Source organism: Symphodus melops (genome assembly GCF_947650265.1).
Source record: "Symphodus melops genome assembly, chromosome: 10".
Taxonomy (NCBI): Eukaryota; Metazoa; Chordata; class Actinopteri; order Labriformes; family Labridae; genus Symphodus; species Symphodus melops.
The window spans coordinates 5,978,043-6,000,768 of NC_136700.1; the positions used below are offsets into that span (position 1 = coordinate 5,978,043).

General features: G+C 42.0%; 1 protein-coding gene across 10 annotated transcripts in view; it reads right to left on the minus strand.

The window, feature by feature from the left end:
• The window catches only part of robo1 (roundabout, axon guidance receptor, homolog 1), a 299,362-nt gene that overhangs the window by 107,619 nt on the left and 169,017 nt on the right, over positions 1-22,726 (minus strand). For 6 of the 10 annotated variants that reach the window (XM_079353570.1, XM_079353574.1, XM_079353569.1 and 3 more), the window contains one exon: positions 968-1,294. In XM_079353570.1, the coding sequence (XP_079209696.1) occupies positions 968-1,294 (327 nt within the window). Of the gene's footprint in view, positions 1-967; positions 1,295-18,253; positions 19,151-21,699; positions 22,132-22,726 lie in introns of those variants that run through there. The other 4 variants (XM_079353566.1, XM_079353567.1, XM_079353572.1 and 1 more) reach the window with 3 other exon arrangements.

Consider the following 22,726-nt stretch of genomic DNA (forward strand, 5'->3'; position numbering starts at 1 on the left):
CAGAGGAAGATTCTTCGTACTTCACTGCTATTCCAAATCACCTAATCTCCAAAAAAACACCTACTACCCCAAAAGACAAGCCTTACAAGGCGAGGATCCCATACCAAACTCCACAACCCCCTGCACTCCACACTGACTCACTTGCACACATTCAAACACACAATTCTCTCATTCCCCATCTTGATTAGATTACAGTGAGCGGCTTGGTGACAGCCTCTGGGCATGCGAGAAGAGCGGTTGATATCTGAGCTCTCGTCTTCAGCCTTCACTCTCAGCCGGTCAAGAGAGCAAGAAGATAATAGCCTAATTCTAAAGAGCTGACCTCACCAACCAAAGCAGCCTTTAAAGAATCATGGGAACAAATGTGTCAACGCAGGTCACCACTAACAATAGGACTGAGACTATATCCGCTCCCTATATTGCATAAGTACTGCCAGCAGAATAAACGTGTTGCTAATGTCTCCAAAACTGCTTTCTGACCCTCAAGATGATTAAATCCACTCAACATCAAAGTAGACTGATGTTGCATGAGTGTAATATCCAATGAAAGCAATTCTCTGAGAGGACAATGAAATGTACAAGATGACTAAACTCACATGCAATGATTGCATTCCCTTCGAAATAAAAGCTCATATCTATCTCTCTGACAAAAAGCATAAACAGGACCACAACAGAAAAGGCTTTGTTCCCCTTGTGGCTAGTGACCACCTACCAAGGGCCCTTTAGAGGAGCACTCATCCTGGAATGATCAGACCACTTCTCCTCCAAAGGCTCTGCAGGCCTACAGAGAGCGCTGGGCCAAACACATCCTGCCCATCTCCTAAGAGATTATCCAACTCAATGAACACATTCAGCGACAAACACTGAAGGAAACTGGAGCTGCTATTCAGCTGCATCTTAACCCAAACTCTTCCATTCACACCCACACTGGAAGCGACGAAGAAATAGGAAGACATGTTGCACTTACTGGCTACTTCCAGCGAAGCATTGTGACTCACTGCTTCTCCCAGGTAGTTTCGGGCAACACATACATAGGAACCTTCATCCGGTTTGCTCCGTCGTCCATGGACAATGCGTAGAAAGAAGAGCGAGCCGCTGGGGAGCAGCATGCGCTGAGATCGAGGATTATCCCTGTCCGTTTCCACCCGCTCTCCATCCTTGTACCACTCCACTGTCGGGGTCGGCCGCCCCTCTGCTTTACAGTTAAGGGTAGCTGGTTCCCCTTTGGAGACAATCAGGTCAGAGGGGTGCTCCACAATCCGGGGTGGGGTGTCTTCTTGGCGCAGACGGGACCCTGTAAAGAAATTGTAAAAGTTGAAGCTTTCATCTGCAAGAGTTTTCACCCCAATTTATGTTGACTTCAGATTATGTATTTACAGGTATTTCTGAATTTCTCTTACTGGATACCCCAATTGTTTAGACAACTATATCTCACTCTGAATGTGTAATAAACCTACGTAATGAGGCATTTGAGAGGTCACCATACAGGGTTAGTATTCCAATACTTTTCAGTAACACCTACAGTGTTTTCCTGCCTTAATTATTGACTGTAAGGTGAACATGTCACCCATTATGCAGTTTTGTGCTTTTGACCATCTCTAGGGTCACAGAAGTCAACTTCTTGGTGTTACGCTGGGTAACACACAATACATACATATACATAATAATGTTCCAAATACATCTTGACTCCTACACAAATTATACAGTTATTTGTATTTGATAGCAACATACCATCAATTGAAACAAGCTTTGCTGTTTTGAAGAAACACTGACAGGCACTTTTCATGAAAGTCAACTCAATTAAAATTGCCAATCTGAGGGCAAAGTCTTCCTTTTACAGTATAATTTCCTTTACTTAAGCTTGTCACGGCTTCAGCAATATGACTGCCATTTATTGGCTCAAAGAGCAGCAGAAAAAAAGAGTTCAACAGTAAAGAATAAGACACACCTAGGAGGTAGAAGGAAATGAAGAGATAAATGATAAGATAAAGACAGACTGCATAGCTAAGCAACAAAGAAGGGGCAGGAGGAGATTACACTCTTGAAGGGAAGAGAGAACAGCTAAAAGCAATGCCAACAGCAGTGCCATTGGGGTTCACACCCCAGTGCTATCTCAGGCCATTACAATTGCTCTCTCCAACCAGTCAGCTGTGGCTATCATCCTGCTTTACATGCAAATTAGCTTCCTGTTGTTAATTCCTGAAAGGTGGGACTTGATGGTTGCGAACACATTGTGCTACTACACACAATTGTGTATGAGTGTGAGTGTCTATGTGAAGGAGAGTTTTTTTTTCTACTCCCCATATCTCTCAGCATAAGGCCTTTGGAGCCCATTCATTGCCAATTAAACAGAGTCTAGTCTAATTGGAGGCACAGGCCCGCAATTAATTTACCCAGTATCCCGTGAACTTGCCACACTACCTCGTTTCTGTGCCCTCCGCCCTTCCCCCACCCAAGACACCCCACAAATCTGGTGCTGCTGAGGAGGCATCTTCTTGTGTTCGCCATATCTTTTAGGTAAAGTCAGCATAATCAGTGACAACTCTGTGGAAAGATTAATCACTTCAATGCAAATGTGTAGTGTGGCCAGTGAAGTATAATTAATCCAGGAGCCAAATGAAGGACAACATGATCAGGAGTCTTTTACAGTTTCTCCTCAATTTAGATCTGTATCAGAGCAGACTTCTTCTTTTTTTTTTCTTATCTCTACCACAAATATGGTTTCATATTTATAAGCTATATGGTAACTACTAGTGAAAAATTACAATTATAGTTGTAATTAAACACATTGCACCATATGCACACTGTGGCAATTTTCTCTGATGTCATGCTCAGGATGGCTACTTTAAATGCTACTAAGTAATAGAATACTTTTGTCAACAAGGAAGAAGAGTATTTATTTGTAGGAAATCTGACCATTATCAATTCACACAGGGTAAATAAGTAATTGGAAATACAATTTATAGAGAAAATTCTGAAGGAATACAAAGAGCTTATTTGATAACTTGTTAGTTAAAATAGACTGTCTATGTTAGTGCTCGACCACTTCCTAGCTAACAGTAGGGTTAGCTCAAAATGTAGCAGAAGTTTCTACAACACTGACTGCATATTACAAACCAATGTAAATTGTAGCTTTTATCAATTTCTTAGCTAACAGTACAGTGAGCTGACATATAAGCAAAACGGTGTTTGAATGGTAGTGTTAGTTTTTGTTAGGCTGTAGGTAAGAGGGTCAGTTTTTTTTTTTTTTTTTAGTTAAAAAGATTTCCTATAGTCCCTGTAGATTTTAACACTATATTGTATTTTCAGAAGCTTCTTTGTAACAACTTATGACCTGGAACACAATTTCACATTTACACAGTACTTGAATTTCTAACCTTAAACCTTAAGAGGAAAAATGAATATAAAAAGAACTGCTTTTTATAGGCTTATACTTATTTTTCTCAACCTCACAAGCTTAAAATAAATAAATGAGATTCTCTGCTTTCGCAAGCGGAATATAACAGATGCACAAACCACTATAGCTTCTCTGCCATTGAATTCACAACTAACTTTTAAGAGGAATAACTTTAAATCAGATGATTATCATTTATCTTGTGGAAAATCAACATACAGTATAAGACAAAGTTGTGAGGCTTTTCTGGAACAGTTCTTGTTATTTGTCTCTCTATTGACACTGTTAGGCCTATATCTGTAGATATGAAAGCATTTCTGAGCGAGTGACAGAAACAGAACTAGAGATAGCATAAGGTTCAGAATGAATGCATCAGGCTGCTTTCCGATGCTGAATACTGCTGATGAAAAATACATCTCTGTACTTCCTAGCGTTTGGAGCTGCCTGAACCACCACTGAGCTAATTAACCCTCATTTGCAATCTGTTCCTATTACTGTTTTTTGAACCTGCAGACCATATGCTAACAAGGTCCAGCCCTTTGGTTGGGCACCATACTGGAGCTAACACAGCTCACTATACTAACACGCATCGGCCCATTACCACCTCCCCAACTGCACAACCACCACCACTACCGCCAACGCCCTTCACCAGACAAGGCAGACTAATATGTTTTATTAAAGAGGACTTTGAAGAGCTCCGCCGCTATCTGCTCTGCCCATCCCCTTCCTGATTTAGATGGCTCCCCTCTAATTTGAAATGGTCTGAACTTTGGGGTTTTCTGAAGGAACCATTAACTATTTAGATGTGGCCCGCTGTGAGGAGAGCTGTGCAGTGTTTGATCAGTGGCTGTTTGCCATAGATGATTACTGCAGGATTAATACGCAGACTAGGATTACAATATCAGTTACAGTATCATATTACATAGAAGCTTGTAAATAAATATTCAGCAGTTCTTGACGAAATCTAAGAAGTGTTTGTGTGTGATTCCTGGGAGGGTGTTTCTGAGCAGTGAGAGGGTGCAAGCGTGTATCAGTTACACAATGCTATTATGCTTGCCTTGTCCCTGATTAAATTCATTGTGCTACAGGTATGTGTGAGAGAATAGGCCTGTGTGTGTGTGTGTGTGTGTCTTGCTGATCTTCACAGGCACTTTGAATGATCCCTGTTACTTCAACTCCATTACCCACCATGGGAAAAGAAAAAAAAATCAGAGGCAGTGCTTGCCCCTCTCTCTACAGGTGCATGATTTAAAAAAAAAAAGCCAATAAGCTCACTGTACTCATTATCTGCCTCAAGAAAACTTGGAAGGCAAAAGCTAAGGAAAAACAAGAAAAATACAAGAGTGAACATCTTGCTTCTGAACCGAACTGTACATGTTTTCTTTCTCGCTTTACTTTGAGTCGTCTAACCCTTCGTTTATTTCAAAGCGCTGCCCTTCCTTCTCCTCTGCTGCTTTCAACCGCCCTCACTCCTACTTTCTATCCCCCTCTTCCCCCCTCCTTCTCCGCTTGCAGACAGAAAATGTGAGATGAGCTAATGCAATACACAGCCGCACCAAAGGGAAGCTGGGACTTCTACTGCTAGGATCTGATCGATTGGTGCCTGAGGCGAGATTCTCCTTCTCCCATAACCCTCTCGCTTGCTGGAGCGCTCAGTGTGTTTCTTTTTTTCTCAATTACTTGTACACACACACACACAGTTAAATTCAGCTAGAGGGAGCGTTTGCTTGCAGTGTAGGTAATTAAAAAAAATAACAATTCTCTGACTTTTCTCTTAGTGCTATGAGCAATCTCAGTAATGAACAACAAGTCACGAGAGTCCAAAAGCAACAATAAAACAGACATTTAACAGCTCCAGATCCAACCATGCAGCCACCACAAGGGTCCAGACCCAGACACTGACCCTACATGCACAGTGTCTGTAAGTATCCAAGGATTCGTCAAGACCTCCGGGGTTTTTTGCCCACTCTATCAATGATGTGTGGGGCTTTTTCCCCCACACATCATTGATAGACAGGGCATAATCACATGATCTGAAGAATCTAAGGTCATCTATCTGGCGATTAGGGCATATACATTGTATATTAACATTTCGGCTACCAGCTTCATATTGATTCTTCTGTGTCTTGGGGCTACACTTTATTTTCACCATGCAACATAGATGAAATGTAAATCTATATTCCAAGAGATAAGCCTACATTTCTCAATTTTGATAAGCCTAATCAGCATGAGAAGCAGACTGCTACAAATCATGCAAATTAAACCAACTGAAAGTCAATTAGATCCCGGGTTCCATCCATCTGTGGCTCTGTATAACTAAATATGACCAAGAATAATTAGTAACCAACATCAATTTACAACAGTTTCACGGCAAACTTTAACACCAGTACACTGTTAGCGAGAGCAGACGTGAGGCGCGACATGCAAGAACACAAAATTAATGCACAGTAACTGTAAGGAGAGAGAGAGAGCTGAGAAAGGATTGTGATGGCTTCTGAACATAAAGAAGAGATGTTACCTCGGATTATGCGCTCACAGCGTAAAAGTAGCACATTGAAAATATACTTCATAAAGGATAAACCAAACAAGACTAGACCTGTTCAGATGAATCCACCTTTTATCACTTCTAGCAACAACAAGAGATCGAGGATTATTATGACAACAACAAGACTGCAATGTCTCAAATTTTCTATTTGGAGGAAGGAATTCAACTAGTCTGACTAAAATCAGAAGAAGACCCTGGTAATAAGAATTAGAGTCTGGGCAGCCTGTGGACAAAAAAAAAAAACAACAGGGTCAGCTCTATCAGAGTCAGGGTCATTCTTTAAACAGTGCACGTTTGCACTTTGCAATTAAGAGCTGGTGTCACACCCATGGGCAACATCATGTGCGCTGCATTTTTATCACTGATCACAGGAAGGCAGACCAGAAGACAGAAGTGAAAAAACCCATCTACAAGACGTTCAGGCCCGATGATTCTCTGACTTTAAAATTTTAAGTGCTTTGATCTTTTATGCCTTTTCTTTAATGCCTCCTAACTTGACAGACGAGTAGGCAGAAAGGAACCATGGCAGCTGCCTGTTACCCCTGAGAATTCACATGGGAGAGTGACTGCAAGGCCAATTTAGATACAACATAGAGAACAACTCCACAATACTGGGTCATTCAGTCCAATGGAACAAAGATCCCAGCCTCGGGTTGCATGTGATTATATGAGCAATCTAGCAGTGAGATTTTATTTCCCTCATAAAGATCAAGGTCGCAGAATCTCATAAAGACAGAGGCTAAAATCGAGAGGTGTTGCAGGAGCCTGAGCCATATCATCTCGCCCCGTATCAGATGTCCAGCTGAGCAACGGCACAGACGTGGAATATTGGTCTGTGATAAGGAAGGCTGAGCACAGTAGGGCACTCCCTATCTTCAGTCCCATTAATCTGCGATTAGGGGACTTAAGAGGGATTTATGGCAGAGATAAGAGCAGAGGGCGTGTCCCTCGAGGCTGGAGACACGCCTTCACGGGACAGTGCAGGCCTGTGAATAACTGAAGGGTAAGAAAAGGCACCCTTTTCTGTTGAATTAGAGACGATAACAGCGAGAGAGGACAGAGATAAGACGGAAAGAGACGGAAACAGAGAGAAAAGGCGAGGCAGCGTACTCCTGCTGATCAGATGACATTAACAGGAAAGTGAAACTGAATCTTTTTAGCTTTTCCACATCAGGATCCCACCCTGGAATGCACTGCTTGAACGACTCCGCCAGTTGCATCAGATCAGACCTGTTTTTAATGTTACACAAGGCTATCGCTTACACTCCTGAGAGGCAGGATTAGAGGCCTGTGTGTTAGTGAGCAAGAGTGTGTATGGGGACCCAGAGGTGGGGTTTTGCAGGGGGGTGATGGATATCTTTATAGGCTCTTTCTTTTCTCATCTCTTTGTCTCCGTTTAGCAAACAGAACGGGTTAAGGTTACCTTGCTGATTCCTACTGCAGCACTTAAGAGATATCAGTTTCCAAAAAATAATACCAGTGTCCAAATCTGTGCTTTTTTAAATCACAACACACATGAAACTGACTACCAGAGAGTTTATACACAACACTGCAACCCAACACTGCACTATTTGATTGTTTAGCTTTACTTGTTTCTATATAAACTCGATACAGTCTTGAGTCGTGTAGAAGATCACAAAGCTTCTATTGATAGTTGAGTGAAATTTGGCTTCTGCAGGGTGCAGTGTAAACATGACACAACAACCTTTGTTTTTATTCAGGCATAGACACTAAAGAAGGTCAAGGGGAAATCAGAACAAAGCTGTGGTAACCATAGGGCTAAAAGGCCTCCAACACAACTAATTTGGTCATTTTTAATCCAACAATTAGAAATGATCCAAGGGGTGTCTGATCCATTATTTCAGCGGAGAGTGCAATGTGCACATGTTTCATAATCAAACTCAAACATATTTTGAAAGGCTGTTTTGCTGCCAGGTACAAATTGGAAAACTCAAAATCATTAGTTTTTCCAATAACGATGTCCTAGAAAAGCAGTCTGATATTACATGAGTGCACCCATTAACCGTAAGAACCACTTCATTTCTTGTTAATGCGATATTAGTCAAAGAAAAAGATGTTGCCAGTCACCAAGTAAAGTGCAGCCTGTAGTAAACAGAGAACGTGTCATATAAATAAAAGTTAACCAAATTGTAAATTTACAAATCTGTACCACTTTTATCTTGTTGGGATATATTTTTAAGGTCCACCAGCATCATACTGGGATATGCCTTTTGCTTTCTTCTAAGATTCTGTGACTTAAAGGAGGTGACGAATCAGCTGATGACACCATTAAACAGAATTTCTGCCTCCGTCGCATGGGACACGGGTTTCAAGCTCAAGGCCTTGGGCATGATCTTTTCTCATCAGGAGAGGATCCAACAAAGATCTCCTATAGGCCTGGAGCAGCAGCCCTGGCTCCTGGTTGAGTCAACCAGGGAACACGTCCCTATTTCTCCCGTGGCAATGAAAGCTGAGGAGTAAGACAGCGCCAGCAGAGGAGTGCACCTCTGGGAGGCTGGGGTCCATCCTGCTCTGAGGCACCCATCTGGAGCTACAACAAGAAGATCAGATTTTCCACTCTGCTCCAGGCCTGACACATTTTCACAACAACTAAGCATGATGGGTAATATAATAAAGTACTGCTGATGCTCAAGACACACCTTCTAAGGTGTTTGTGTCTGTTTTTAGAAGCTTTTGTGGCATTAAAATTATGAATGGCAACGCCATAGAAGAATGAGGCATTTTCCAATCCAAATAAGGTTTTATTCTCAACGTAGTATCCATTTCATATTGGTTGTCAGTAGCATTACAAAAGGATGTAACTATGGGGAGACATGACAAGAGGAAAATATACTATACATAATGAATTGTCAACAGAAACCCAGGGGACACAATTGTGCACGAGTTATAGCTCCTCCTGATGCCAAGCTGCTCCAGCGAGTGTCATTAAACACAAATAAAAGCTGTCAAACTCTGCAAGAAGGCCATGAGGGCAGAACTCATTCCTGCTGGATAAAAACACAGCTCCTGTGCTTTATTATATCCATTCACTGAGACAAGGAGGGAATCTGTGGTGGAAAAGACTGGAATGCTTGTTAGGGAAGCTGCCTGTCAAACAGGCTCTGGAGACCATGCAGGCAGATGGGCTGAACAGAGCAGGATGGACACAAGAAAAGAGCCAGTCTGTCTACATGTGTGTGAAACAGTCTGTCTATCATTTATCTATCATTCTCGTCACAATGTGCATGTCTGTTTTTTGACTTTGAGTAGACTCTCAGGCTCCTCAGGTTGACCCTGAATAGTCACAGCGGTGACCGAAGAAGAAAACCCAGCCAAAAAGAGCTCCAGTACCGTTGTCAAAGATGTCATTTCTTCAGGAGAGTGGGTCTCCCTAATTAATGTGAGCCATGCTTCGACCCTTCGTTAGGAAGCTTTACTTCTGTATGCGGCACACAAGGTTTGGAGAGTGCAAGTGGGCAATTACTTCTTGTTTTGTTTTCTAGCTGTTTTTAATGAGGTCTGACCAGTGCAAACTCAGAGATACATCAAAGCAGCGTTCAACAAACAGCATGGGAGAAGCGAGGGTAATTGAATATGCTGCAGCATTTATTTCCCAACAGGGAGATAGCGGCATCTCACTGTTGACTTATTTTAACATGAGCTGCTAGACATAGAATCTTTTAGCGATTACTAAACTATATATAGCCAATTTGTTGAGCATTTGGAGAAACAAACATATGAGAAAAGCAAGGATTATAAAGACGATTTTAAGTATGGTTTGGTTCTACTTTACACTGACTGTGCAATGATCACTGGGTTAATGCAAAATGAACTCAGTGATAGAATTCTTTGGCCGCTTTCTTCTCTTTCTTCTGTCTTTTGCGTCAATAACAATATTGCACAATGGTCGGCTTCCATCAAGGTCACTCTCTCCACCAGCTCCAATGTTTTTGTGTTCCTGTAACAGTCCATGAGGGGAATGGGGTAGGTTGCAGAGGAGGGTCTGATGAGCAGCGAGGAGGAAGTAGGACCAGCACGCTCAGCTGGCACAGCTCAGCCACAGGGAGTATGGCATTTAGGCTGGGTGCCAAGAAAAAGAGCAGCTCTGTAGAGAAGCCAAAGTGAATTGAGGCAGGCACGGCCAAAAAGCACCTAATGCTTTTTAAATGTTATTTAGCTGATGGCAGCGGTTGATACAGGCTTGCTGCTGGATCAGTGTTCAATTACAACCCCAGAGAGCGGAGCTGGTGACCTTATGTAGGCTATTCTAAAAGTCCGGCCAAACACATTCTAAAGCAAATCTCAGACAGCTGGCTGTTGAAAGGGAATTTCAGTTACAGCATTCAGACCAGGGCACAGCTGTAATGCTATGAGTGCAGAAACTTGGCACATTTCCCTGTGGTACCCTTTAGGTTAAAAGGGTAAGCATGGAGCACATAGCATCAGCCTGTCAATGTGTGAAAGCTTGTGCATGTGCACGCATTCATGTGAGTGTGGTTCATGCAGTGTAGCTGTGGGTAGAAGGTATTATTAAAGTGAAACGTGGCTCCCAGAGGCACAGAGTAGGTTAAGACTCCGTGGAGCCAGTTTCTCATGTGGCAGGATCCCAGAGACAGCAGTACGGGCCTGCTGAGCGGGGCATGGCCCGAGTCCAGCCAAATGGAACACAAATCGCCCCAAACTGTTCAAACCTAGCTTGGAAAAACAAAAGCGGGATGTAAGGCATGCCATGTGATGCACAGTAAATATTTGGTCAAAATTAATGAAGGGGCCAAGTGTGCCAAGAAGCCTTTTTCTCGAAGTCCACAGAGGGGAGGCTGTGCCCAGTCTGGCATTGAAATTAAATTTCCTTCTGCAGACAACTGCTCACTGGTTTGTCAACTTGCCAGCATCCACTTACCACCGTCTCCTTAAAAACACATACCAACTGTCCAGGTACACAGTGTTTTCAACCCAAGACTGTTTGCTTTTTATGCTCTATCCCAAAACGACTTCATCATAACGAATCCCAGTTGCTGATTCCCGTCTGTCAGTTTTTGACATTTGACAGCAGATATCCAGTCAGACTTCTGAATAAAAGGAAGACCTGTTTTCCTGCTGAGCTGGAGACGGAGGGGAAAGCAGATCAGCGGAAGACAGCTGTGATGACACATGCAAGAAACTAAATATCCCAATCACCAACGGACTTCAGGAGGCTGAAATAAGCACACTGAGGATCTGTCTTCCCCACAGACACGAAATGATACTGATTTTCCAAACTTCTTTTTTAAGGCCTCAGGAAACATCGCTTAAAAAAAGTAGATATGCATTTTTGATGACAAAGTTCAGAGTCTTAATGCTTCATGTTTAGACCATTTCTTAAGACTGTGTAGGGATTGCTTATCCAGTTTTGATTGACATCTGTTTGGCTCAGCACACAGTCATATGCATGTGATAAATATTGTAGTTCAGCCCTTAACAGAATCATTGACTCTACTGAGTGGGAATCAGAAATGAAAGAAACAGCTCTTTCGATACAGCTGAGACTTGCTCTGAAGTCTTAGAATGCAATGCTTCATGACAGCTTTGTAGTTTTAGCTTCAGCAACAGTACAAATACATGGATAGTAAAACCGCCCCTCTAAAACTCAACATGTGCCACATAACAACTCATGAAGACTTCGTAAATTCAACAGTTGTTACCACTAACACTTAACCCATAGTCGACGCTAACACTGTGAAATTATAATTAATTTTCCCTCTGATTGGTTAATTGTGTTAATTCAAAGGGAAACATATGATTTGGGTTTCAACTCATTTTTGATACTTTTAGATGCTCACTATTATGTGAATAAACTCTTCATTAAATAGTGAACAGGCTGTTGTGGGTTTGGGTTTCCAAACGCTGTGAAAACTGATCAACAGAGAGGCAGTCAGTCAAGATTTTTTCAGAAATATCATATAGGTTTTTAAATCCATAATGTATACTTTATAAGTATCCCTGTCATATGCAAAGAGACAAATATTTCATGGTTATAAGGGCACCGTGTTGTGTGAATGTCTGAATAAAAAGGGGAGAAAATAGGTCTAAGCTCTGCTCCATCAAAGGGAAATTGGAAAGACGACACTCCCCAGAAAGAGGAAGCCAAATACTCTTCAAGATGTCAAAGTGGGCCCATCATAATCATGAAAGCATTGAGCAAAGGTTGAGACAGAAGTGAACAGTGTGCTCTGATTAGAGGACATAATGAGACGGGATAAACGCCGGCTGTCAACACTGAATGTTGGTAAGAATCACAACCATCAAGTAGGACAGCATTTATGACAGAGCACCTTTATATCGTTTGTTACACTGGCTTCTGGGCCAACATAAGATGTAGCCAAGTGCATGTAGAGAAGCAGAGGTGAGGTTCTAAACCAACAGCACACGTTTTATAGTTTGAACTAAAAAGCTTCCGATTAAGACTTGGTGACAGACGTGCAGCCAAAGGCAAAAAAAAAAAAAGAAAAAAAAAAGAAAGCAATCCAGTGCTTAAAGCCTGAAGAACCCGTCTCTCACCCGGTGACGACGATTGTTATTCAATTATAGCTTTCATTGTATAAGCAGTGAGACAGGATGTGGGAGGCAGAGAGAGAGAGAGAGAGAGGGAGAGGGAGAGGGAGAGAGAGATTGTGTGCGTGTAAAGTGAAAGGAGGATGAAATGGTGAAAGGTAGGACTGATAAACAGCCCTTTCAAAAGAGAAAAATATACTTTAAAAGCTTTTTGAGTTGGTGAAAATCCTGCAGCTCTAAGTGGAAGTCAAAAGTATGGCACCTGTTCGAGAGTTCCAGCAGTGTTTGCAGCTTCACACACTGCACAACACACTTTATCTAAAGCAGGGAGTATAGAAGAGTGTGTTCGGGATGCTGTTCATTTCAAAAGTGACATAAGATTTAAGTGAAACGTGCAGAAAGCAGGAAGCCAGGATTAGACTTAATCTCCACACAGTGTGCAGCTTTGTATTTACATGTCAGAAATTCACCGTCTTAAATGAATCCTCCTTGCCATGGTTACAGCTGAATGGTGGGAGCAGCTCTGAAAGCAGTCCTAATGGTGAATTTCAAGGTCACCTTCTCATTAATTATGTTTTCCAGCACTTTCTCCTACTTTTATCGCCCCTCTTTGTGTGACAGAATTAGCCCCCAGGATCTCGCAAGTTGCCGATGCAGCTCGAGGTGACAGTGGCTTTTGAACGTAAATCTCCAAATGCACTAATTGTACTGTCAAGATAAAAAATATATGTATATGTTTCTTCATTAAAAAAAAAAAGCAAAAAATAATGTTTATTTGTACCAGAGAACTTTGTCTATGAGGGGAATCTTAAAGCTAAGAGGGGGAGGAACCAAAGACATTAATCAACTAATTAGCAGTCTCTCTTTTAACTGCTAATTCAATCTATTCCTCTCAGCCTCTTTAATGGTATTTTCCCCTGTCAGTTATAACCAAAAGAGAGGTTTAGCATTTCAAAAGTGTATCCAGGCCTTGCAGTGTGAGGCTAATAGAATGGTCACAGAGGCCAGGAGGAGGCCTGAGCTCAGGGAGCGAGGAAGAAAAGAAGGATACTGGGGGGGGAAAGGCTGTCCTCAATGCCACCTCTCCATCTCCTCCAGTGGAAAAAATGAATGGGAGGGAGGTCTGAGCCTTTTTAAAATGCGTAAGGCAGAACTCCCCATGGTAGCATAGCATTGCTTCTCCACCACAGCTAACTGCAAGGCCCAGGGCAAACCTTCTGGGAGTTCCTGAGCAGGCAGATGAGGGGATGTGGGATGTGCCTCACCAAACCAAAGCCTCAAAGCCACAGGAGATCATTTATTCACTCAGCACTTTTAAAAAGAAACCTCACCTTTCCCCACATGTCCACCTTTAAAAGAAAAGTGTCCTTGCCTCACGGTTTTTACACCACTACCACCACCATCACCCTGATCAGCACTTTCCCTGCCATGAGGGACCAGAGAGAATATGCAATGAGAGCACACAGAGCCAGATCAAGGGTACTCCCTGAGCTGGTGTATCATGGTATGTTTGACTGCTCTGTCCTCCCTCCTCTCCCCTCCCTCCCACACCCCGGGGTAGCCTTTGTGAAGCCGCTGCCCCCCCCCCTTCCTATATTCCTCACGCACCCTCAGCCCTTCATGAAGCATTCCCTTCCCCTCCTCCATGGCTTACAATCGCCCCGTTAAGGCGACACAATGCAGCCTCCCCATCCCCACAGGCTTTTTTTTTCTCCTACTTTTTTTTTTTTTTGAAGAAAGGCTCTCCGCTGACCAGCCACAAAAAAGGCAAGTCTTAAAAAATTGGGACAAAACAAAAAAAGACAAAAAAAGCGGGGGATGGGTACGAAGGATGAAGAGATTCCTTAAGCCTCCTTTTGCCACCCTGCACATACACAAACACACACACCCCCTCCTTTCTGTCGCCCCGTCTTGCTCACATCTATATTAGCGGAGTCATGAGGAAACTAATCCACGTTTAAGTCTGATCAAGTTAACGCGCATAAAAAATACACAACGAAATGAGGATCAGGATTATGTAATTTGCTCATGCAAAACTATCTACTATTCAAACTCTTTGCTTTTTTCATAACTGGACGCAAAGCTTGGGAGATTGTTAGGTTGGTGTTTAGAGTGTGCACAAAAAAATACAGCGTCAGCGACGAAAAATGGCCGAAAATTAGTTTTAAAATGTGTAAGAGAATAAGGCTGTGGGAGAGTGTAATGTTTATGTACCAAGACACATACCAACAACACCTTTTCTCCCATAAGTACAAGACGTTTATAATTTCTTTCTAAGATTGACTAAAGGTAAATTCCTCCTCCATGTCAACAGTCAGAACAAGATGCACCTAAACTGCTGACTGAGCTGTGAGTTTAATATCCTGCACATACCTTCTACTATCAGCCAGCTCCGGACTAAACCTCTATGAAGTTATTTTCAGAGTATTCTTATGGTAGACGGCTTAACTCTGTCTGGCTGTACGTTTTTACAGCTTACGCTGACAGAGAATTTGACAGTCATAGTGATACGTGCTAAATGAGTCGGAACATTATCAACAAGCAGTGAGCAGAAATCTACTCAACTCTGGCAGTCTGAACTGAAGCTGGTGATTAATTGTCGTTTAATTTCTTGAGGAATTTCAAAAAGGTTGAAACAGAGAGCAGTGGGACGTTCCCTTACTAAATGAATCTAAGTCCTCCGATTCCCCGTGCACAAGCGTGTAACAGTCGAGCCACAGCCTCCGAAATTACAAACTATTGATGTCTGATGGATTTGTTAATTAATCCAATTAAGCTGCGCTTTTGGGTCGTTAAAGGAAGAGCGGGTGGGGGAAAGCAGATCATTAGGAGTCACCTCCTAATTATCTGCCCTCAAACAAACTGCTTTGAAATGTTTATATAGACACTCATTAATGTCTTAGCCGCAAGTTCTCATGAGCAGGAAGCGGTAACGGTCTGGCCTCCTGCATTCCTCCATGCGGCTTCGCTAAGCCAAAGTCGACCTAATCCTAGTTCTTAGGGTGTAAAATCCTGCTTGATTTGGATTAGGATCAGATTAATGTGTATTAGTGGAAGTTATAAAGATACAGCTTTTACGGACACTGTCACCAGACACAGGTGTGAGATTTCTTTACTCAGAGTAAGAGGCTCTCTCCTGTTTCTCAAGACGCCAGCTGCCTCACAGCTTCAGTTCAGAAGGTTAAACTCGCCGAAACAACATGATAACGGGGGGGATTTTGGAAATAGCAGAACTCTATTTCACAAAACGGAAAAATTGGGAGTGATGCTGAAGGAGAGAGGCCGTCTTAAATGAGTATGTTCTGGGCTTCAGACGGGAGACAGAGATGGCTCTCACCTGTGTTCTCTGGTCATTAATTGGCCCCGCAGCCTGCTGTGTGCTGTCATACGGCCATGATGTAGGAGGTGGAAGGCCTCTGCAATTTATCAGCACTTACAAGTCAATTTGTCAGGACCTAGAGGAGTGGGTGCTGCTGAATCAGGCGCTGATTGCATGAGCACTACCACCAGAGCCAATATTTATATAAAATCTATGCTTGAGTCCTCAACGACATTGTTTTCTTTTCTTTTGTATTTGCCTTGAAATTGCATTTTAATTTCTAGTATTCTTATCTCCTCAACATAATCCAGAGTGTCGTTTGTGAGTGTGCCACCTCCTGCCCTCGTCTGAACAGCCCCTCTGAGGTGAGTAAAAGGTCTGACGAGCACTTGGAGGAGAGATAACAACCATTTAGTGTATAGCAGGAGGACAGATCGCCTGATAACAGGGCCAGGCTTGATAGATGGAGGTATCAATTTACAACCTTCAGACTAAGCAGGGCAGCAATAAGCAAGTCACCACCAGCTCAAGGAGGGCAAAGGTCCTCTCATCTCTCGTCTTTTATTTCACACTTATAAGTAAACTTTCTTACAAGCAGGGCAGCAAAGTGGGAATAACCTTTGATTTTATCCAGAGAGAAGTTATCAAACACCACTGAGAGATAACTGGAGAGATTAAATACCTTCTCATACACCATAATTAAGTTGTTAATCCCCCAATTAGCTGCAAATATGAAACCTTTTCCTGGAAAGTAGGCTGTAATCCAATTTTCCTGATACTAGTGTCTAATCCAAGAGCAATCCTCTGAGAATCTGCTGTCTGGTCATCTCTGTTAGCAGGCCTCATTCTCACGCCTCTCTCCAGCAAACATCCCACAGCGAGGCGTAATTGGAAACCTTGGTGTCTGAGGGTCTGTCTCACAAGACTGGACCATTAGGGGCTCATGATTCGGCCGAGGGTGAAGCGCATGGAGCCACCACCTACAGCTCTTAACGCTGATCTCTGACCCTGCTTCCTGTTTAGGTGTGACAGGGTGTTTCCTCAAAGGACTGTGAGGTTCACGGGTTTTAACAGAAGCGCCAGAAATCTGCGTCGTTTCAGGAAACAAGAACCCAACTCAGGTAACCAGCGACAACATCTGAATATGGAAATGTTAAATCCTGCGGAAAGATGCTGACGGAATAAATCGACAAACTTGACAAGCAGAAAATGAATGTAGAACTGTCAGCCACAGCCAGCACATCTTAGCCTTCACAGTTGTGATTGTTTTTTTTTGTTTTTTTTATGCAGAGATCATTGACGTCTAGAGAAATATGGGTGCAGACTTTCAGTTTGGACAGGTACACCAAAATGGCTTTTCAGGTTTCAACTTGAAAACAATTACATCATTACTTACAGGTAATTGTATAGGTGTGTTATCGGGTCAAAAACAGCCTTGACATCATAAGTGTTTTGTCTTAAACTGTCCTATTTCTTTTTAAAGCTTTTTGTGCAAGCTTTTCTTTGTGTGAAACGCCCCAGTAGCTCCCACTCACAATGCACTTCCCCTAATGTCTTATAATAGGGTGTAAGACATTTGCTTCCTCATAACAGAACCAAGTGACCTGGAAAACTCCAGCCATCATGGTCCAGAAGCTCTATAAAGACCACCATGTGATGGTGAGGAGGAATAATGTGTCAAACAATACAAGAAGACAAAGACTGAAGCTGCTGCTCCACATACAGAAGCTACATAACATACTTCTGATTTTACAGAATGAATAGACCAACAACCAGTTCAAGGAAACAAGACCCTCTTATTGTAGAAGCTGACCATTTTTACATAAAAAAAGAAGAAAATGTTGCCCTCAGCAATAAGAGTCATGCATGTGCAGAAAGGGCGACAAGCATGGAAACATGGTCTCCACAGGGGTTTGTCCTGTCTGTATGAAGGATGATAGCTTCTCTCTGCACACATCCCACATGGCTGCACCACTTTATACAGTATGTGACTTTATGTGTGCTCAGCTATTCAAAGTTACACAACCCCCCTTTACCCTGAGAGTCCTTGGTCAATGGAGAAAATGTTCACTCCTGAGTGTATTTAGAATGTTGCCTTCTTTTATTTCACAGCAGGAAACTGGAAATGAGCACAGATGAGCCTGCTGAAACAAAGAGTTTAACTAGAGTCCAATGTTCAGAAAGTCTGTTCTGGTGGCTGGGAAAGTTTGTGTCTACATGTGCCCTACAGCAACCATTTTCTACAGAGGATGCATTCTCGTAAAACAAATTAATCTTGAGTTTGTTTCAAATACACTGATTTGTTCCAAATGTATTGTCTCCTGTGAACAATATAGAGCCTTAATCATTTCAGAAGGAGTTTTTTTACTCTCCTCTATTTTTTTTCTGACAAATTAACTCAAGTCTTCCCCAAAATTAAGGTCAAATCTGACGGAACACTTTGGAAAAAAGGTCACTGACTTACCTGAGCACACATGGAGAATTCCTAACAGAATAACAAATCCAATAGAAGTTGGAGACATCATTCAACGTCTCTCTTATGAGAAATGTTATCGAGTAATCCGAATTATTCACAACACCACTCAGGCATCCGCTCCTTCATGTCAAACTGCAGAACAAAAAAAAACTAAAAATCCACTGAACATCCAGAGTTTAGTTTCAGAGTCACAAAAAGTGAAGTATGAAAACAGTCCAAACGCAGTGACTCGAGGGCTTGTTCGGGCTTCTTTTTTTATGGAAGAAGACCAGAATAATAAATGCATAAAAAGTACAAACAGCTGGATATTTCAGCACATGCTCCGTATCAGAACGTCAAATTAACTGAATGGAGAAATGTGTTAAAAGTATGAAAGAACACAGAAGCAAAGGAGCGTTATCCTTTTGATTTCATCCCGTTGCGGCTGTGCGCTCGGACCAGTCAGAAAATCTCATTCAAATCGTTTAGTTCCTTTGTGCGTAAAGAGGGACAAAATAATAGATCCACTGAAACTTGGGTTAAAAGTGCGTAAAATAAAACGAGCGGTCGCTGTAATCCACGCGTAAACGCTCTGTCCTTGCAGTCACATTATCTCAGTCCAGTTTTGAATCTGTCACTCGAGATCGGAAACTTTGCGAGTTAGTCCTGTCCTCCCTCATCCACCAGATCCACACACTAGATCAGAGCAACTTTTCCATCACTTTTCTGCCCCGTTTCTCCTACGCTGCAACTCCGACAGATCCTCGTGCACTTCGCAGACCCCGGAGCTCAGGCGCGAGGGGGCAAACACAGATTCATATTCACAGCATTTCATTCAAGGAAAAGCAGAATGGCTCGTCAATTGGTATGCGCCTTTCTACCGCCTCAATAGACCCGACAATGTTTCCCAGAGAAGAAATTTAACCTCTTCCCGCCTGGATCGCTCTAAGCAGCGCAGTTATGCGGCGCACAAACTGGCAGACTGCTGTTTTCTTTCACTTTGACCATTAACGCTTGTAAAACTATTCGGACATGTTGATTTTATTATTTTTGCGGTTCATGAATGATAACGTAAAGTAATAGTCAGCTGAGACTCATGAGGGGATTTAACAGTGTTTATTGAAACTGGAATTATTATATAATGGTTCCGACATAGCCTACTTTAAGCTTTTGTTTTGTCTCGTGTGGTTTTACAGTCCATTAATATTACAATATGACCGGCAGGATTCGCTCTAAATGCTATTTGTCATCCTCCTTAAGTTTTATACAGAATAAATCTTGAACTTAACACTGTCAAAGCATCATATAGGCCTACTGGTTTCATACTTCAATTTGTTTCATTTTTTTTAAACGCAGTGCTGTTCCATGTTACACGATCAGCTTTATGTATTGGGTTTCCAAATAGATAGTTCCCAAGTAAAAAAGAAAAAACACAAAAAACCCCCAACAGAAATAGAAATAGAAAAATAAAAGCCTAAAATAAATTGCATCAGTGCACTAGATTACAATCTGGTTTGACTTTTTATCTTGTGATCCATGGCACTAATGTCACATTTTCCGATAATGTGACATTATGATATAAACTAGGGACGCTCCCATCAAAATGTGTTTCTCATCTTTGCAGCTCAAACTTTAGAGAACCGGGGTTTTCTCTGCTCTGGTTAGATCAATTTATCCAACAGTTTCTTTGAAGCTCTGAGTCATCCACACTTCAGCCTCCGAGAACTCATGTAAGATCTTTAAAGTTTAACTTATAAATGTGCAAATTCACTCTGCAACTAAATATGTGTATGTGTGTGTGTGTGTGTGTGTGTGTGTGTGGGTGGGTGGGGGGGACTAAAAAGAAAAACTAAAAGGTTTACACTTTCACAGCTCAGTTCAACTCTTCCGTGTCACCGCGAATAGACATTTGTTACCAAACAGCGCCCTCCAGTGGAGAATGTCGGAATGAAGACCAGCTGAAGAGTGCCTGGTGGTGACACATTAATCATCAATGACTTTCAGATACTTATTATAGTCTCATATATTCAATGCTGTAAGATAGAATCCTCACACTTATTGATAAATGCAGTTTCAATTTAAAAAAACAAAACAAAACAAACACTCTTACCAATACTGAAGAAGAAAACCAGAGTGGAGGGAGTGCCAACTTCCTCTTTGAATCCTGAGTGAATATTTATAGTCCTCATTAACATTTCTGGGCCAAGATAGAACCCGATTTAGCACATAACAAATTTAAAATGTAAATTAAGTTCAAACCGTTCTTTCAAAAGCTAGTCATCAAAAACATGAAAATATGTTCTACACACGAAAAAATGAGCACCAATGGTCATATTAATAGTTACAAAGAGAGTGTTACTGAAAAATAGCCGTGGTTATCACCATAGAAACAAGACAAAATGAATCAAAATGACTTGATCTATTTCAACCAATCGGAATAATAAACTAACCTTTACATTTCTATGCAACAGTCTGAGGCACTGCATGATCCTGAATGTTACCTGACTGACACATTAATGTCTTACAACTCTGAGCATGTTGATGCTTCTCACTCATCCATTCGCAGGTTATATTACAGTTTTAAACACTCCATTACTCCCAGTCCTCATGTGCCCTTTTTTTTTTTCCTGAAAGCTTTTGCAGGCCAGGATCTGTAAAGAGGCTTTTCAGCTGAACAGAACCAATTGAATAGTAACATTTTCTCCAGCCAGAAACAATTACAAGAAAGTCATTTTCTAGACCTCAAGTATATGTCACACAAAACCAACAAACTACTAAGACAATTAGAGAAGCCTTGAGTGGACATACATCATTTTTTCAAATGTTATTTTTCTCAGTTTTTCCATGAACATAGCATTTAAATCAGATGAGATCATCGAGACAAAATGCTCTATTGTCTTTTTTCTGAATGTCCTGGCAAATAAAAGAATAAAATGTAGAACTGAATGAAAAGAGAATACAATCTGTAAGTTATGCATTCTTGTATTGTTGAAATTAAATTCAAGCATAAAAAGGTCACATTTTTAGACTGTAACTGCCACATCTTCATAATTTATCTTGCTGTAAAACACTTCAAGTTGCGTGTGTTAATCATTTTTCAATTGCTGTCAAAAAAGGAAAAATATTCCACACTTAAAACCAGTTATGACACCTGAGCTCCATGAACAGGGAGGCTCTCTGTCCCTTCTCTCTCCCCGCCCTTGCAACCTTGAGCCGACCAGCTGAGGCATGAAAAATGACGCATTGTCAGGGCTGTGATGGCGGCAGAGACGGCGAAGAGCTTTTAACACCACAGCCAAATCGTTTTCACACAAAAACAGCTTCCAAGAAAACACAAGGTACAGAAGGATTCAAAAGTACCCAGCAGAGTGCCCCGAGGCTTTTAACAACTAATAAAGGGAAACCAAGCAACAAAGATTAGATGAGTCATTATAGTTTAGATTTCATGTACTCACTGTAAAAGCCATCGTTACATTTGTGCTGTTTGTTGTGGGACTGCCTCAAAGTTTGGCGGTTTTGGTGAAGTCCAAAATTGTGAGGCAGCCGTTTGCACCACTGAGACTTCTGTGACCCTGTGATGCGACGGGACCCGTGTGGACTCTTATGGTGGTCTTTAGGAACCCCCAGCATGACCAGCATGGCAAACAGCACCACCAGCAAACTCAAAACCTGCATGGTGCTTGCTGTGTGCGGCCGGAAGATGGGTCTTTGAGTCTCGTATAAACTTGCAAGTTCAGCTGCTGCAGATTCTTACGCCTTGAAATTTTGAAAAGAATTAAATCCCAACCAGAAGATCCCCTCGAAAAATGGTAAGAAACTGCAAACATCGCCGCACTTCCCACCAAGTATCCTTCATGCTGCTTCCCTTGAGTTCTGCCAAATACATAAACCCCTGCAGTCTTGGCCGTTATCCTAAATCCAGCGACAATGTTTCCCCCCAGAGCATGATGGGATCTTAATGAGGGCAACTCTGTAAACAATGTGCACGGTGAGGTTCACTCCTCACTCCATCTCGCCATCTCACCGCTCAATGGAGAGTCTGTCGCATTTTTTTAAACTTGATAATTCTCTTTTTAATATTCAAAAGGAGTTTGTGAACCATCCGGCTTCTCTTATGATGTTTCTATGCAGGGGGATCCTGTAGCCGTCATGCTGAGTCTCCCCTTTCAGACATGTTGGACTCCTCACAAAACTCAGGCCCCCTCAGCATAGAGGTGACGGGGTGACACACAAGGGGGGGTGAGCAAAGGAGCACATTCTCTTTTTTTCCCTGACTAAGACTATTTAATGGCTTTCATTCCTATCTCCCCAGTGCACCAAACAAGATGGCATAAAACAAAACCTTTCCCCCAAAAGAAAAGATACTTCCCGCAGAGAGGCTACAAAAACTTTTTTTCTCCAATGGACAGAAAAGTGCACTTTTCCGTCCTCAGAGTGATGCATTTTTTGGATTTCACACTCCACAGGCTGAAGTGTTCCCTT